The sequence below is a fragment of the Gymnogyps californianus genome, chromosome 1 (genome assembly GCF_018139145.2).
Source record: "Gymnogyps californianus isolate 813 chromosome 1, ASM1813914v2, whole genome shotgun sequence".
In the NCBI taxonomy this organism is placed as follows: domain Eukaryota; kingdom Metazoa; phylum Chordata; class Aves; order Accipitriformes; family Cathartidae; genus Gymnogyps; species Gymnogyps californianus.
Genome location: NC_059471.1, coordinates 146,918,713 through 146,938,154, shown reverse-complemented (window position 1 = coordinate 146,938,154; position 19,442 = coordinate 146,918,713). Strand labels below are relative to the sequence as shown.

At 38.2% G+C, this 19,442-nt stretch overlaps 1 protein-coding gene across 1 annotated transcript in view; it reads left to right on the top strand.

The window, feature by feature from the left end:
* The window catches only part of PIK3C2G (phosphatidylinositol-4-phosphate 3-kinase catalytic subunit type 2 gamma), a 205,113-nt gene extending 186,444 nt beyond the window's left edge, over window positions 1-18,669 (top strand). The window contains exons 32-33 of the mRNA XM_050913293.1: window positions 12,540-12,665; window positions 18,441-18,669. Of these exons, the coding sequence (XP_050769250.1) occupies window positions 12,540-12,665; window positions 18,441-18,593 (279 nt within the window). The 3' untranslated portion in view covers window positions 18,594-18,669. The remainder of the gene's footprint in view (window positions 1-12,539; window positions 12,666-18,440) is intronic.
* The last annotated feature ends 773 nt before the right edge of the window (window positions 18,670-19,442 follow it).

The window sequence follows — 19,442 nt, the reverse complement described above, 5'->3', positions numbered from 1 at the left end:
ACTGGGCACATCTTGCATAGGCAGTACAGGCAATATTGCCTTAATAAAGTGAAGCTGGGCTGGAATGAAACCTTTGTGGAGGGATGAGAACTGGAGAGGTTATATGGAGAGACCTCTGAGTCATGGAGGATGTGGCAGCAGGAGGGGGTGAGACACGGCAGGCTTATTCTGCAAACACAATAGCACAGTACCTGGCAAAGTGCACTAAGTGGTCTTAGAAAGAAGATACAGGAGCCCCAGGGGAGGTTTGTTTTGGCATGTGAAAGGACTTGTTAGCTAAGAACAAAAACAGTCCAGTTGTGGCAGCACAATATCCAGAAAAACAGCAGCAGGCAGAAATAGGAGCACAGGGGGAGTGCTGGGAAGGAAGCCTGAGAGTCTACCTTAAAAATGTAGGCTTCTAGATCTGCGTAGAAGCTGTGGAGGTGGATTTATGAAAATTGAAAGACATGTAGTTTTTGAACTCAAAATTCTCAAGTCCAGTTCTATTCATCTGTGTTAACCAACACAGAGAATGGGGGACATCAAGACCATACCACATCTTACATAGAGCAGACTATGGGCTAGCTTAGTACTGCACAGCCAGAAACAACCAGGCTACCTACTGCTGCACTGCTAGGCTTGCTCATCTGTTCAAAAAGACAGCAGAGGCAGAAGAAATAGCCATTTCTGAAGTTCAGAAAAGGTTGGCTAATTTATTTCTTTTCCTGCTTCACAGAGAACCAGAAGGGAACAGTGGTTCAGCATTGGCTCAGAAGGAAGTCTGCTTTGTCTGCTGACTTCATTGCCATGACTTCAGGCATGCCCTGTTTTTCTAGATAAGCAGCTAAACTTTCAATCATTGCTGCTAAACATTTTTGACCATTAATTCTTGTGGACAGAATAACTCCTCAGGGGTAGTGGGGAGGAGAAACAAAGCCAACTTATCCTGAACCTCATGCCAATAAATGTAAAATGTTACTAGAATTCAGGAAAGCGTGTGTGGGTGATGAATTCAGAACCAATTTTACAGGGGGAAAATTTGCTGGAAGAAAAATAAACTCCTACAGTACTTTCCAAAACTACTTCCAGCTTTCCTTTTATAAAAGCTCTGAAGCTGTCATGTACCACTCTTGGTGATTAATGATTCTGGGATAGCTGATATGTGGGTGACGAATTAGTAATCAGCTTTAGGCTTACACAGACATCCAGCCTCTTTCCATTTCGTGTCCTACACCATCCAAGTACAAATTGCTTCCAAAAAGGTTTGTGAGATGTGATGGCTTAAATGCTTTGGGAAGAAAGGTGAGAGCCAAGCTTTGGGCTAAAACCACGGGGGTGAAATCTATTTCTAAGCCTGCAGATGCAGGGCTATGGGGAAGCTCCCACGTACAGTACAGGTAGATGCTCCGCTGCCTTTGCTGGGTTTTGTCTCTAGCTTTAGGTGGGTAAGGGGTGGGGATTTTTGTTCAATCTTAGTTGGTTCCCATCGTTCCTCTCATGGGCCCACTAACTTTTTCACTTTATGAATATCATTATATAGATTTAAATGGAAGATGCATTGCCTGCCAGCAACACAATGCCTACCAATTAAATAAAAAGCCACATTATCCTTTCAGAATATTATGAATGTATCCTGCTTTCTTTACTGTGGCCCATGGATCAGCCAACAGGGATTGGGAAGAAGTTGTATAGGTAGGCCAAGCCTGGTCAGTCATCCAGAGATAGAAAACAAGTGGAAAAAATCTCTTTGAGATGAACAAAAGTTAGTCAGAAAGTATCAGTGACAGAATGAAATCAGCAGCTTGGCTGGTGGAGGGAGGTAACACATTGAGATGGAGTTCTCCCTGGACTGGCACAGAAAAACAGAATAAAGACACGCAGAAAGAAAGCTCTTGTACTAACTCTAGCTTATAAAGAATTTGGATTTAATTTTATATTCATAGAAAATGCTTTTACTTTAAAAATGAATGGAAATCAGCTTAGATAGACTATGTTCTCTTTTGGACTGAAAATTAGCCAAACACCTATAAACAAAGGGTACTACTACTCAGCAGTAGGTTAACTTGGGAAGAGTTGAGGTCTGTTCTTGTGGCACAGGGATTACTGTTGGATTCCAACATATTTGTTATGAAAGGTGTTTGACAAATATGTTGTACAGAAAGTTGTGTTATTATTTCTTGTTAAACCCTTTAATCTGTCACAGTTGCAGTACTGCCTCAGCTCTAAATTCTAGGTGCTAATTTTTAAATAAGTAATTGCCTACATAGTTGATATATGTTGAATAAGAAAAAAAAAACAACAACAACAAACAGTGAGCTCTGTTTAATAAAATGAGTGATCTGGGAGATGAAGGTGAACATAAATTAAATTTGCCACTGGTTGCAAATGAAGAAAACATTAAAAATAGTAGTGGAGACAGAGCAAGATCAAGAGAATAAAAGTAATTTCCAGAATGCTACAACCAGCTTGGACAAATGAAAAGTATTTCCTCAGGGAGGTATAGATTTATATCCCACAGTAATGTGAAGATAAAACAAGCAAATGGTGAGACATGAGGTTGCTGTGAGAGATGCCAATGAGAAAGGCCAGATCCTGGTGTCACGGTGCAGAAAGAAAGTAGTTCATCTTTATACGGCTTTGATAGTAAAATATTTCTCTCAGGATGTTTTTTTAAAACTAGAATACAAGTTCAAAGAACAGTTCTCAGTAGGGTTACTTGGGAGTGATTGATTCTTCAGGAGTGATTTATTGTTACTAAAACTTAACTTAGTTAAGAACAGACTAAAAAGGACAAAAGTCAATTGTGCAAATATTTAAGGGAGAAGACAGCAAGGTTCAAGAGGACTTATTTAGGACATTGAGCAAGAGCCTAAGTGGAAGTAATGAGAGGTAATTAAGGAGCAGAAATTGCATGCATCATATAAGAAATGCTTTCTTACAAAGGGAGATGGCAAGCTGTAGAATAATCTAAAGAAAAGTAGAGGGAGCTCTGTACAGTTTGAGAAATTAAAAATAGCCTGGATCAGGCATATACAGACCTTTTTAACTAATTAAGAAATTAAGAAGAAAAATAGTGCAGGTTGAAGACACAGATAAGTGTCACTATTTCTTTATGCATTTTTGTATTCACTTACTATCTGTGCCTAGGCAAGGAGAGAAAAGAATATGTATGTGACAAAAAGATAGAAACAGAACAACAGCATTTGCTTGTGTTTCTTTTCTCAAAGGCTAATTTTCTTTCATGCCCTCTACCAGGCAGCAAAGGTGTTAATCCTGAGTGATTTCAAAAGAAAAGCGAAATGGGGATTTGTCTTAATTATTTGTTCTCCCCTGTGCTTTATTCAAGAGAGAAGAAATTCTGGGATCTATTTTTCTAAGGGTCCAAACTAGATCAGGTTTATCTCAACCAGTGTCATGGACTCTGCAACTAAGTATTCATGTGAAAATTAAATGTTCCAAGCACAACAACAATACAGGGTTGAAAACAATGGAATTTAGTTTCTTTACAGGCTTGATGGTAATTCTGGAATAAAAGCTTCAGAGACTTATTTATGAAATCTGCTCTCTGCATTCTATACCCTGCACCAACTTTGCTTATCCATAGAATAATATAATTTTAAAGCATGACTGAACCTTGGTTTCTTTCATCTATGCAAAAAAGCAGAGTTTAAATGACTTAAAGATAGTAATACAGCATGTGGTTCGGAAGTCTAGAACGTATCTTGTCACCTTTCTCTTTGGGAAAAAAACTTCTGTGTGATTCTTACTCAAATCTTTTACTGGGTGTTGTACATTTAATACATTAGCACTTCCGGTTATACAGTAGCCTTCTTTAGATTATTTTTGCAGCCTTGGTAACTTTTTTATACCCACATGGTGCTATGTGCAGCACCCAGTAATCTAAGCCTGAGCATTGGTGAAGTGTTAGAGGGGTGTCAGAGCTCAGGAGCTAGACTTAAGCTTTCAGTGAGCTGGGTAGGGAACACAAGCCATTCTAAGACATCTTTTTCTTTGTTGTTAATTCAGAAACAGTAGTAAATGCACACAAAGCTGTGTCATTACTTGCTGGAGCTAAAGTCTAGCCCTCCTTGTCTGCTACCGCCGATGGTCAGTAAAAGGCAAGAGCCTGTTTTACCTGACAGTTATAGTCATGTGGTTGTACAGACTCTTCCTCATTTCATTTGGGATTGTGTCTATCCTAATATACAACTCTTTCTGGATCACCAAGAAAATAAATTATTCTTTTTAAACAAAGTGTCAGAGCTACATCTCAGTTCCTTTCTTCACCTTTCTGAAAGTGTTCGATTCTGGTTTCAGAGCTCTATAGAAATAAAGGCTTGGAAGAGAAACCCTTATGACCTTCTAGGTATCACAGGCCAGCTTTCATTTTATTTACTTCATTTAAGCAGAGTTACATGGGCTTTTCTCTCAAATGGCTGAATCACATCAGAAACATTTTACATAGTTCTTAGGAAGCCCTGAACCTTTTGGGATCCAGCCTGTTTCCCAGAACTGCCTTTCTCCTTACAAGGAAAAAACCTCTTTTTGTTAAATATTTAACAAATAATACTTGTTCATTTCAAAAATCCCACTGTCTGTGTGTCCTGGCCTAACTGGAGTGGGATTCAGCTTGAAACAAAGATGCATACATATATGATGTGATGGAATTCAGTTGCCTGATCATGACTGTTTTGAATACCATGGAGTATCTTGCTTGACCTCCAATGACCACTCCAGAGTGGTGCCAGTTTCCCATAAAGCCTATGTCATATTTCCAACTCCATACACACCTTTTGTCATCTGAGGTGACATGAAGCAGCAGTATTTTAGAAACTGGATCCTAGTCGAGATGTCTAAGCTCTCATTTTGATCAGTGGAGACTTAAGTCCCAATTCATTTTCCTAAACATATAGGAGATGACCTAACATGTCCCATCTGGCCTCCAGCTGCCACTGCAGAAGAGGAGGGCCTCAGGTAAGGCCTGTGTCATGTCTGACAGTTTACGCAGATATCTTAAGCATCTTCTGTGTCTCAAATGGTGCCAGACACCAATGTGTGGGCAATTTAACCAAGCCAAGTCAGGAGATGACCACAATATGATGAGTTGAATCTCTTTCTGGCCTCCCTCCTTGACAGCATTACAGAGATCTCCCTAGACTTTACTGGAAACGTACATACCTACCTCACATATGCACCAGGATAGGTCAACGCCTTGACATTTTGCCCAGAACTGGTGTGTTCGTTGCAGGGCACTAGCTGTGATGCTTTCCTTCCATCTCAGTGACTGAGGGTTAGTTTTTCCCATTTGACAGCCAGGAGACCTTGGAGAGTGTTGGTTGGTTTGCTCTTTAGAGATTTAGTGACTCAGGACAGCTCTAGACCCTATTTTTGCCAGCATAGTTCTCCCCATTAGGAATGTAGCATACCGTCTTTTATTAACAGCTAGACTGCACAAGTCCTTGCTACTCTACTACAAACAAAGCCGAACCAGCAAACCTGCACCTTTTTTTTTGCCAAAAAGCCTTATTTCACTTGGAAGAGAAAGGGCTGGAAAGAACTACAGTGACAAAAGCACGGTTTTTCCTTGAATTAACAGCACCCACATTCGGCACTGTTTGCCCATTTGATGCACTGACAAGCTGTGTGCAGAACAGGCAGGTTGATAAAGATGTTGAAGGTATTGGACTGCACAAAGTGCATAAGTTATATCTGGAGATTCAAATCAATAACACGGATAGAGCACCTTTGCATTTTTATCACAGTAAATGACAAAGCCATCTGGAGGCTTGCTCCACTGACACTACCAGATTTCTGAAAGGCAGAAAATGCCTGCTCAAAAAATGCTTTCCAGAGCTTCCCTGAAACAAAATATATGTTGTTCTGAAACAATGTATCTTTTTATTTCCCTGTGTTAAATTGAGATAAACTTCATTTCTTTTTTTGTTGCTTTGCCATTGACCTGCGTGTCAGTGACCTCTGTCACAGTGTATCTTTTCTGTTTATGTACATACCTGGATGCATGCATGAGATAGGAAAGAATTTAGGAATACGAATGAGGTTGCTCACGGGGGGGGGGGGGGGGGGGGGGAGGGGGGAAATTGGGATCAGAAAACATAATAAAATAAAATTTATCTTGCAGAGAAGCAGTTAAATGTTTTCAAATTTTAGGTGAAAAAAGCAGTTGTTTGGGAAAAAATGCCTTATTTATGCAATCACTTTTGGCTGGTTGCTTTTCTGTTTTGTCTTGCCAATAGCAGACAGTGGAGGATGCACCATAGCGATATAGTGGATTATCTTATTTTGTAATTATTATTTAATTACTGCAACTGTGATTTTATTTTTAATTTTCTTTGAAGCAATTTGAAAATATTTTGTGACAGGAAAACTAAAAGCTTAATAGCAGAGTGGAATAGAGGTGTTCAGTGCTTTGGGATATGCAGAGCTCAAAGGAAAAACAAGGGTCTTCAGTCCCACGTGAGGATTTATGAAGTAACAACACAACCACCCATTCACACAGCAATCCCGTTTGTCCTGAAGGTTTATATATCTTATTAATCTGTTTTTGAAGGAACCTCTTGCTTTGTAACATCATTGTCTTAGTGCTGATTATTTTCTCAGCTCTTTAAATTGAGAACTAGCCCAGAGGATGTTATCTTTTTCTAAGGCAGAGGCTGTATTTGTTAATTAAGTTGCAGCTTACAAAGACAGGGTTTAGCCTTTCTCTGCTAAGTTACACCGGGACTCAGAGAAAGTGAAAGACAATGTAGCAGCAGTGATGGCTTTTCCACATTTCTTACTAGTTTTAATTTAGTCAAGAGGCAGCTAGTAATTTATACAGGTTACTGGCGTGCAAGGCTGATTTCTTCTGTGGATTTTTTTCTAATCTTCCTTTATTGGATAATAATCAAATCTGCCTCATGTCAACACTTAATATATAAACATTTTGCTTTGTAGCTGTGAAGGTTTTTTCTAACCATTTGCTATAGTGATATTATTTTTAAAGATGTAAGGCTATCTCAATATTAAACATCAAGGAATATTAGGAATATTTTGTAGTCCTTTCTTTGCTATGTAGAAGATAAATTCTCACGGCAGTGCATGTAAGAGAAAAACACAAGATGAAGGTAAAGGATAGGAAAACTGAGAGTTAGAGCTACTGGACAAAGTGAAAGATTTATTTTTTTTTTTTTTTTTTTTTTAATTTGGGGGCAGTAGCTGAAATGGGAGCCTTTCTAAAGCCTGGATTTCTTTTTTTCATTGGAGGAGGGAAAGAAAGCAACTGAGATTTGAAAATGTCCAGGAAATTAATTTGGGGGGAAGAAAGGAAGTTATTTATAGAGGAGGAAAGGTGGCATTAGTTAATCAAGTTACCTTTGATCATTTTTTTTTTTTGTCAAGATGGTTGAAAATGAAAAATGGGGAAAAGAGAACAGCAGCTGGAACTATCAAATGTTCAGGAGCCATCAATCTGTTTCACTCTAGGACAAAAGGTGGAAAAATATCTGCATGTCTAACACTAAGAGAAACTGATGACATGATTTAAGTTTGAGGCAATAGTCACCTAAAAAGAAAATCTGATGTCACTTAGGAAGAGGTGAGTTTTAAAAAGCTTTAAAATAAATTATCCCTAAAGTGCATTTTTTAAAAATCATAAAACTTTCCTTAAAATTCATATGAGTAAGGCCCAATATTCATATTGGCTGCTAAATTGCATAGTTTACTATATGGCAAATTTTGAACTAGTTAGGCCTTTCATAATGCTAACAAGGAATCCATCCTTAAGGAGAGTTGTGGATGGCTAGTAATGATCAAGGGAGAAAAGTCATTAGGATAATGTAATTCTTGTGGAAAAATTAATTGAATTTCATCCATTATTTCCCAGCTACAGCTAGTATACTTAAAATTAAATTACACAGGACATAACCTATCTCCGTGGGTTTCTGTAAGTAAATATCAATACTTTTTTTGTTTTTAGAAAATAAAATTGGAGTGAAACATGGAACATAGCCATAACAGATACATGTCTGTATTAGTTTTTCAGTATCGAATTACAGATATGGAGAGAAGTAAATCCAGAGTATTATTTCCTCTCCCTCATTCCCCCTCATTCTTAAATATTTTCATCACCTTCTGCCTGACTTTAGAAAAAAATAACATTTCAAAAATAAACTGCCTTTTTAAACATATATACAGGCAGTGGTAACTGAGTTCCTTAAAAACATCAGCCATTATCAAGGTCAAGTAAGCAGGTCATTCTCTGAGAAAATTGTTCAGTTGTGGCTTGTTTGTAATTGAAGAAAGCACAGGGAGTCAGCTTCTAAATTCAACTCAATGTTTTTTATTGGCAGATCAAAATCACTGGGTTTTTTTTGTCCATAGGCTTAACAAGGAGAGCTGTGGCATTTCTGTTGGGAACTTGATTTTATACCTTTTCAGCCTTACAGATTTTTATAGCTTGAATTTATTTGCAAGCATACACAATCGAAGATTTAAGACAGTAATTTAAATTGGGAGTAACTTCTTTTAAAGGAACTCAACTTTCTTTATTTTTGGTTTAATGAAATGACTACAGAATTAAACATAAATAGAATTCAATCTAAAACTTTGGGTTTTTTCTGTTTGCTTGATCACAAGTACATGCAAGCTATAAAGATTTTGAAGAGTAGTTAAAGTGCAAAATGGCATTCCCAAGGTACCCTTTGATTTTCCTTCTGGCCTGGACTATGGACAGAAATCAGTGATTTTTGAGCCATTAATAATAACAAAAGGGGTTTTGCTGGATTTCAGAATTACTCATAAGCCTGCTAGAAATCTTACCCTGTGTTTATAATGGACTCACTGGAACAGATATTCTTTGGTGCAAGTGAGACTGGCATTTAGGTCAGATATTCTTCATGTTTACCTAAGTTTATAAATGTGCCAACGCAGTCTGAGTTAGAAGTGAAAGGATAATCCAGGGGGTTTGCTCACTAAATGTGACACTGTAATATGACAGAAGACATAATCTTTAGAAAGAAAAAAAAAATTTCTGATGTTTTCTCCATTGTCCTTTATTCAAACAAATACTCAACTCATACATGAAAGTCTGAGAAAGGACTAGTTTGCCTGAAAGCTTGGGATTTTTGCCTGCCATGTCAGTTGTCTTAATAAAACAGTTTACTTCAAATTTCACCTACTTTAAATTTAAAAAGATATTTCTGCCATGTTAATCCCACTCTTGTTTTTGCAGTATGATTGTTGAACTCTTTGTTCCTGCTAGGGAGGGTCTAGCAAAGTACATCTCCTTCCACAGCAAGTCTTGTCTCAAGAAATCGTTCGGTGAAGCAGACTCTTCACAAGAAAAGATTCAACTATTGTGCCGATCAAAAGAGAAGCCAGCACAAACTCATCATACGAGCTACCCATACTCTGCTCTTGTAAAGCCATGGCTGATTTATACCTGCTCTTGATCTGTAGTTTTGACTGATTAGCGTGTAGTGGGACAGAACCTTTTTAACAGTTAGAGACCCTCGTTAGATGTATTGTGTCATATTAGGAATCAAGGTAGGGCAGTTGAGAAGTGGAAGATGTGATCTGGCTTGAAGAGTGCTCAGCTGAAGCTTTTTGATTGCTTGATGGCATAACAGTGCCACTGCAGATGGAGAACTGGGACAACTGTGGAATTTGGAGTGGCCGGTTTGCCTTTCGTCGCCAAGGGAAGATAAAGTGGGAAAATGTTATCTGTAAAGCGGGGGGGGGGGGGGGGAAACAGCACCCAACAACCAGAACTAAGATCTCTAGTTGGAATTCAGGTGGCTGCAGTTTAAATTACCTCTAACAGTCTGGCTGCTGATTGCTACTATTCATGAAAAGTGGCTTTGTTTTAGTTCTGAAAGATCCCAGAGCAACTGCTCTGCCTTGAGTTTTCTTCTCTGAATTGCTAAAATATTCTCTTTTTTTATTTTCTCTCTTGACCCTCTCTTCCCATTCACCTCTTTCAACATGTATTTACCTACATTCAAAGTAATAGTGAGGAAGTAGTTTTCTGTGTTTCATATGGCCACAGCACTGCTGCAAAGTGCCTTCCTTAGATTTTAGGAGGAGTCGGCTGATGGAGGAAGGTTAGTTGCCTGAAGGCTAGATAATGTGCCAGCATTGCTAGCAGGGTACAAGGAGCAACTCAAAGGCGTAGTGACAATTTTATCTGACTTTTTTTTGATTCATCGCATGCACTTCTGGTCCTGTTAAACAATCACACAGCAATCAGCTTGAATTCTTTCCCTGGCAGGAGAGTGTCAGACTGAGCCTGTTTCAAATGCAAACGATGCTGCCGTGATCTGTGCCTGTGTTGTCTTGAGGTGTGCAGTGGGGCACAGCACTTGTGACTACACCCTGTCCTATCTGGGCAGCTCAAAGGGGAGCAGAACTGGAAGGATGCAGCTATGCTCTCTGTTACCTTTGTAGCCTGTTACCTACCATCTGGGCTTCTCAGCCTGATGCCCTTCACAGCTGGTGCTGACCTCAGCTTTCAAAATTAGCTCTGACATGGTCCCTGGTTAGGCAATACACTGCTGGGATGATTTAGAAAGCCTGACATTTTACAGGACTCTCACTGTACTGTATTTCCACGCTTGAGATAGTGAAGATCATTGTGCGGGGCCTCAGCAGTTGAGCTGATAAGGTCTTCTTCAAGAATGACACCCTCCTTTTTCTTTTTTGAACCATGTTCCCTTTTTTGTCTGAAACAACTGAAATCTGTTGACCTTCAAGTTACAGTGATGCTTATCTATTCATTGAGAAGGGAAGAGCTTGATTACAGCTAGGATCCTGGTTGCTTGGACTGGTATTTAAGGCTACATTTCTTTCTCCTTCCTGATTTTTAAGAGCCTGTTCAATTTACTTTTATTTGTAATCCTTGATTGAAATTAGTGTAGTCCTAGATCAATAGAGATGGGCTTTCAAATGGACAGTGTAAATTATAAATCCTGCGTTAACAATATGGTACTCTGTCCTAGGAAAATACCTGTTAGTTTCACTGCCATTTAATGGCATTCTTATTTTGGCCTTTGAATGCCATCTATGTAAATCCCATGTATATTTTAAATACTTTAGGGAGCTTAGCAGTAGTAACAATAATCTTTCACATAGTGCTGACAATATGTAATGATTTGAGTAGTGCATCTTGATGCTGTAGAGTGTTAATGATAGCAATAATAAGCTTTGCAGCTGACCACATCATTTGCCTTGAAGGATCATTTCAGATAACAAAAAACAGAGATTTGCTGTGCAAGAACTGGTTGCTCACACACACAAGCACTGTTTTTCTTCCCAACAGAGAAGTTATTTATTGCTAGGACACCAGCGGTTTCTCCTGCCACAGGGATATGTTGTTGATAATGCCTGTAGAAAGCCCCATATTTCTAGACACATACTGTGAATAATCAAAATCTGAGAAATGACTTTATTCTGAGCCAGGTAAAATTACAAAGGGAAATATAAATGTAACTGCCTGTGTAATGCTCTGGGTTCATCGGTTCCAAACATTCTAAGATCTCTTCTTTTTGCCTGCTTTTTCATTTGCAACCCGTCACTGGATTGCCTATTAGCTGTCAGGTAAACTTGCTGCCTAAAATGCTGACGATATGATTAAAATTACTGATATTTTGATAGGCCCCATTTTGTGCTTTCTGATTGTATACTGTGTTACCAACACAAAGGTTTCTGCTTAATTATAAGCTAAGCGCTAAGTGACATATGCTGGCAAGATACCTGTTCCATAGTTTTTCGTTATTATGTTTCTTGTGTGTTCTTTTAAAGCCTCTCATGCTACCAATGTGTTTTCTGAGTAACTGTGATGTTGTTTTAGGAATAACCTTACAGCTGTTCAGAAGTTATCAAAAAACTCTCCACCCACCAGCACTAGCTTCTGACTAAGCCTGGTTAATAGATTGGCTCTCATCTCGAGTAGCTACCATAAGATAGAATATCTGGAATATTGTTCAGTAACCTGAAATGGAAAATTAAAGAGAGTTTGCAGCTGTGTGATGGGAGAGATCGGAAAGACTGTTATTACAAGAATCCTGTTCTGCCCATATTGCTGCAGGAAATGCTCCTGGCTCTTCTATAGTAATATGCTTTATGAAACACCCTTAGAAACAATCAGTTCTCCCCAGCATCAGCACTGCTACTTAGGGGTTAAAATCAATAGAAGCTTACTGGCTATAATCCAGTTTCTATGCATTGCTCTAGAAAATGGAAGGGCTAGACTTTGTATCAGATTAAGCTGAGTTAAAGTAGATTGAGGCTTAAGGGTTTTTCCATCAGAATGTAAAATATTAAAGACAGGCAATTTTACCTTGTTCTTGTATTATTTCATTTCTATTTTCCTGATTCAATGTTAAGCTGAATTCTAAGAATTCCTGTTGCTTACTGCACTAGCACTCCAATTTAGCCAAGAGAATACTGAGAATGTAACATGTTTCTGTGTCTGTTTAAAGTCCAGATTTCATTTGGTACTTCTTATTTGTTTTCATTGCTAGAACGTGGGCATTCATATTTATGACCGTTTTGTTTTTCAGCGCCTCCCAGATGGCTCTGCTCCAAGTGCACACGCTGAATTTTATCTTCTGCCGGATCCTTATGAGGTCAGTCGAAGGAAAACAAGAACAGCCCCAAAAAGCTCTGACCCTACTTACAATGAAATTGTGAGTACCTTTCACTTTCTTCCACCAGTTCTCACTTGTTTGATTTTCTTTGCCCACTCTTGAAATAAAATAACAATACAGCATTCAGAGCTGTTGCAATGGGTAAGATCAAAAAGAAGGAACATATCATAAGCTGAACCACAAATGGGGACAATCTTCTGCTTTGCACCTTTCTCAGAAGTGAAACAGTCTCTTTATGCCTCTCTCTTCAGGAAAGCAGTTGGATTATTCACACTGCTCTATCTTATACCACGACCATAGTTACATGTTAGCCAAATGAGACCAAGCATCATTGCACCAAAACCTAGGCTGTTTTGAATGCAGATTTATACAATAACATAAAAAGCACTAATTGAATGGATGTTGTTGTTCAAATTCACATTTGAAAATAGACAACCAAATTGGTTGTCACTGTCCTAAACGATAACACAATAATAAATAGCCAAGTTCTTTTTATGTCAAAATGCTAGCAGTTCACAGCCATATATAATTATTTGGCACACCACTGAAGTGCTCACACTTCTAGGGTGAAAGGAAACATTTGTACGGAGAAACATTTACAACAGAATGGGAAGTGGCATAAACGATATTCTTTTGTAAGGGCAGATGAGATTCAAACAGTAGGCGGGACTGGAGGTTATAATTATTACATATAACAAATCTCCTAAAGATCTCAAAGCAATTTACAAATGCTCTTTGCGCAGACTCTAAAGTAGAAGGCATGGAAAGTACTACCACTCCACCCTGTTTCATAGATATGTTGAAGCGTAAGTTAGTCAACTGAGACTAAGGGTCCTTATCTCCTAGTTTCCCAGTCCTGGGGTTTTAATATTTTTATTTTTATTTTCCTACATCTGTTTGATTACAAAAGTTACCTACTTACACTGATGGCTTCCAGCGCTTCTGTAAGTAGACTCCTTGAGTAGTATTGCTGCTAACAGCTGAGACAGATTTCCCTCCCTGTGGTACTGCAGTGGAATAACAGGGAACTAGGCTTTTTTTGTTTTTATTATATTCTTTCCTTTTTTTGCAATCAAAGAGACAGTGGAATGAGTCTAATTGACCTGTCTAAAGAAATTCCTTTGCATTTGAAGGATATTTAAAGCAAAGAAATATAATATGATTATATAATAACATTCATTGTAAAGTATCCAAAAATACAGACAAGAACCAACCAGCAACACTGGAAGACAATTATCTTTCTAATCATTATTAGATCAAGTGGAATGCAAGAAAATCCAAAATCCTGTCTGCAGTCAGACAGTAGTCACTGGGAGGAGATTTAATTGTGGTTAAGGAGCATTCCACTGCTGTTAAGAGAAATTCCATGAAAACTTCAATATCCTTTACTCAAAACTTAGAGCCTTCTTCACAGATGCTCAATCTTTTTCACCAGGAACTGCTAATCACAGTGGGGACATATGGTTACATTGAACTTGGACATTTCAAACCCGATGCTTGTGCTGTTAGCAGCTCTGTTCTTCCATATGTGATATCATTCTGTATGCATTTTCTGTCCAAGGCTGGTAGACTGAGGAAGAAGCCGCCCCAGGGAAGAAAAACTACTAAAAATATAAGTCAGCTGTCTTTTAAGTTAGTTACTGTCCAAAACGCTGTGTACAGAAATGTACTAGCCTTTTTTATGAGTTCATAAGTTTTTATTAAAGCCAAATGGCTGGAAGGAAGCTGTATATTAATTTCTCTCTGTGTTTGAGACTGAGAAAATTCTGAAATGTGCTTCTCTTGGGTATTTTTGTTTTTAGTTTTGTACTTTTATTGCTCATGACTGCCTACAGCAAATTATCAGCCTTGCAAAAGTGCATTTTATTTTTGATTTTTACTCATGTGTGTGAGAGTAAAGATGTGAAAGTCCAGGAGGGCTGACAATAGAATGAACTATGCCAAACGTTTTGGAGTTGCTTTTAACAAGCATTCCTTTTTTCTCTTTTTCCTTTATTTGGATTTTGGAGTTTGTTGCATTCACACTGGTATAACATTGCATTAAAAAATGATGGCTGAGAAGAAGAGGAGAAAGAACAGAGAAAAATGGAATGCAGTGTAAAGAGAAAAAGAATAACGTACCTGCTTATAGACCACTGTTACGAATAAATAAGAGTTACTTGGGAGGTTGCAGAGTAGTTTAGTGAAAACTAAGAAAGTAAAAAAATTGAAAATAAATCTGAATTATTTAAGTTTAAACTCTTGCCAAGAAAAGTCGCAATGACCAGAACCAACTGCAGTGGGGTCTTGCTTGTATGTGTAGCATTTGTCCTGAGGCACGCTTCAAGGTCTCAGTTGTCCTCAGTTTGTCTCTTGAGTGCCTGCATGTTCGCGCACCCACAAAATGAGCAAACCTCCAAGACAAAGCAGAGTGTGCATTGCCATAATGAAGCCAGAACAAGAGGGGACTCTCTCCATCCTGCCCTTGGGGTGCAGCCAAATGTGAGCAAATATGCCTGGGCCATATCAGTCTGTTACTGTTATTGCAGTTGCCCTCGGAGCAGAGGGGACGCTGGCCTGCAACAACCAGAGTAGCCCCAGCAAGCCTGATGGAGGAGGAGGAGGGGAGCTGCACCAGGAGCCACAGCCGCTCCCTCCAGCACTGTGCATCAAAGCTAATTTGGACGATTAAGAGCAAATCTAGGATCTGTGCCATGGCTACCTAAGGAGAAGCAACTGTCCCCCATTTGCGATTAAAATATCATTAGACTCCTGTAGGTCAACAGTGCTTCTCTTTTTGGAGCCAGGAATACTTGAATTCCAGCCCTAACTGTCCCACTGATTTGCTGCATGGCCATGTATAACTCACCTCCATCTGATCTAGCTGTATAAATGGGAGGCAAATATTCGTACTACACAATCATTTTAGGATTTAACTGTTCTGACTATGAAATTCTGGCAGGTGGCATTTGTTTTATCCACATACTAATTCAGCTGTCTCTAGACCTTTCTTCTGTCCCTACGTCCTGATGATATATACCTTGCTCCAGCTGAATTTGCAATACCATTTTAGAAACAGTTTATTGGGATCATTTGAAAACAATCTACCCTGCACTGTAAGGTCTGTCATTGCTCAAAGCTTAAAGCCTCTTTTTGTCCAAAGATTGAAAGTTGTTCATTTCCACAGTTCATGCCTGTTGTGAGCCATGGTACTGAAGATTTCTTAGCTCTTACAGCTCACACGTACACTTTTTGGTGATTTAAAGCAACTACTGAAGATTATATCTTTAATATATTGGCAAAGAAACAAGGCACCTTTCTAGAGTAACATTAGTATCACTTCAGTAATCAAATCATAGAATTATTCTAAATTATATTATTGCTTACTGTACCTGTCCTTGCTTTTCAGATTTTCTTCATCATTTCACTTAGATTTTGGTGGTTAGATGCCATTGGGGGACAGAGAAGCTGGAATTTTTAATTCACATGCAATTTGGTGAAATAGGCACAGTAAACATCAAAACTGAAAAACACCAGACATGACTTTCATGACAGCTGTTCCAAACTATGATTTCCAAAGGTTTCTAAATGGAAAAGGAAATGTTGCTCCCTGGTAAGACCTTTCTAGTAAAAGCCAGTTAAAAAGAGTGAGCAGGACAATTTTTCTTTCCCCCACAGCCTGTGGCAGTGGTCATTCATCCCCACAGCACCAATTATCCCCCTACACCAGAGAGCTTGGTGTCCTGTCTGTTGGTGCTTGCTGACAGAGTAGCTTGATGTCCTGTCTGTTTGGCGCCCACTGCGACATCCCTGCAGCTTGCAGTGCCGACAAAATCACTCTGTGGTCCCACAGGGGCAGCCAAGGCCAGCTAGGGTTGTCTGGGAGAATCAACAATTTTGTGCCTCCTGGGCCCACACCTGAAGTTCAGAACCACCTTTCTGTTGCCACGCAGCACAAGGAACGTTGCTAGGGCTGAGCCTTCATAAACTCTCTCCCTGTCTGAAGGACATCTCCCATGGCCATCTCTGCTTCTTATAATTGGAGGTACAGAGAGGACTCAGCAGTCCAGCCCACAGAGATCCAAGCTAGAGGGAGCTCAGTCTGACTTTTCTTTTCCTCAGCAGTGCCATATGTATAGACTGCATGCAGATTGCACAGTAAATCCAAGCAAGTTGCATAGCAAACGCCTTTTAGGCAGTTTCACTTTCCCATTCTCCTGAAGTGACAGTATGTCACTGTGTTTGCTTTTTAAACTGCACAGAGAGATTAAATTTAAAGCATTTTCCATTACAACTAAAATAGCAAAACATTTCCAGCCATACAAATTTTAGATTAAATGTACTTCTCGTAACAAAGCTTACCTTTCAGGCCTGAAACTAGCTGAGAGCTTTCTTTCACGTTTTATCAATCCACATGCAGTTCACTCAGTTTTTGATTAATGCAGAGACTGAAACATAGGAATCTGTTCTGAATGCAGCTCATTCTTGTTAGCCTATCACTCCAGATTTTTTTTTAAAATTCAGAAAATACACCATTAACATTTCATAATTAACCTCAGTGTGTTCTCATAGTATTAAGGTAATTTCAAGGATATTTTAAAAACTATAGGCCTTAGTAATTTTCTAAACAGATGCTAAGCAAGCTGTCTCATTTAATTTAAGAAGTATTAACAGTACTTCTCGAGTAACAGAAACATCCAAATTTAGTTAAGTTCCACTTGCTAAATTGGGTCCAATCTCAGAGATATTCCACATCTACAGCTTCTACTGAGTGGGCTGATCTTTCTGTCATGTTTAATATTTGATGATTCCGTTTAAAAATGCAAGCATTTTTATAATGGGCACATTTGGATACAGTTAGCATCCAGAATCATGCATAAAGTTATTTGTATTGAAATAGTAAAATTTATGCAGACAATTTTCAAAGGAAAATTATCTCTTTTATAATGTCGGTTTGTTGGATCTAGAACAATTATTTAATTTTATGGAAGTCTTGGTTAGAAGAAAATTGTTTTTTGCTTTGGCTTGATCTTTTTTAATTCTGATATGTAGCACAAGATTTAATCACAAGTACAGTCGTGAGAAAAAATTCTGAGGTACTGTGCATTGATGTGATACACCTTTATAAGACATATCAAAGCAACATAAAGTCGCTTTAAGGCACTACTAAGGAACATGAAACAAATACAATATACATAGGTAAAAAAAAATTGACATCAAAACTGTTTTCCTGTTTTTTTTCTGATTTTCGCAGAAAAGCAATACCATTTATCAAAGCATCTGCTATGGAAAGATATTTAAAAATTATAATAATCTACACTTTTACAGATTTACCTATCTTATGTTTTCATGCCACTGTCCATGATGAGTACCCTCCATCTGAATCTCTCCTCCAGAAAATCAACCGTATTACTATTCCCTGGTGAATTTCATGGAGGATCTGATATTTCTTCACATTTGAGTTCAAAACTCTGCTTAAGTTAGAGTTTCAATTTTCACAGGGAAAATTATGTATACCTATTTTTTTCTCAAGCGTTGTGCAACAGAGGTTTCAAATTTATTTACAAATGCTTGATTATCAGATTTCACAAGCCTAAGCTGGCAGAATCTCTTTTATATAAACTCCATGAGGTGAAATATATTTCTGAGGTAAATTCACTAGGTTAAGTGAATTTGGCTCATGGTTAGTAGTTTATAATTCTGGAGGGCAGTTTAAAGCAATTATTACAACGTTGTAATCATCATCCTGAATGCTGTATTGAAGTAGGTGTTTTGCCTGTCAAATAGATTTAGAAGTTCATATGTTTTTTTCTGTTTCACTATATATTATTTCAGGTTGTGTATGACAAAGTCACAGAGCTTAAAGGCCGTATACTGAAGCTTGTTGTGAAAAGCAAAGGAACATTTGTGGGAGCTGTTAACATTCAACTGAGCAGTGTCCAGTTAAATGAAGAGAAGTGGTATCCACTGGGAAACAGTATAATTTAAATGTTGTCTAAGATAATTCAATTATTTATCCACTAATGTTTCTTTATCCCATTTCCCACGGTACATTTTGTCTCAGTTGCCCTTGAGAATATGCAGTCATCTGCTGATCACATACCTTAACGTTTCTAATCATAAGGCTATTGTCTTAAAATTGCTACCATCTTCCTGCAACAGATTCCTGTCAGTGTGAGGTTAAGAAATCACATGCTAAGAGCTTGTAGCAGCATGCAGGAAATTCTTATGACACCAATAAAGATTTTTGTTTTGTTCGTATTAAATAGTATTGTAAAAATACTAGATTCGGTACACATCGAAGTGTGGGGCCCTGATTCTTTGCCCATTAATTCCACCGACTGTGTTGAAACGATACTGATAATGGTGTAATTTATCAGCAGCTGCTATGACCCCACTGCATATGATGATTTCACCAGAGAACCATGGGATGGTTCCCTGGGTGCTAATATATTTCAGATGTCTAGCAAATTTCATGTTAAATCTTATACAATCAATACATTCGTTTCAAAAAAAGAACTTAAAAGCTTTGAACTTTACACATTTTGTGCAGTATATGTTGGTGTGCTTTTAACTTTTGATATAATGTAACATTCAATCCAGGATATTCATTTGTCGATAAGATATACCATTGTTTCTTTTATTCTGACATCCAAGAAGCAGATATAACTGGTCATTTGTGACAAGAAAGGGGGAGGGAGAAGCTAATGTTCACGAATAAATAAAACATATTGAATGTAAGCTTTCAGTGTGGTATTTATTTAAGATCATGCTATAAGGAATCTTTGTTCACCAGTCTTACCACATTGCATTCTTATGCTGCATAAGGGAATCAAG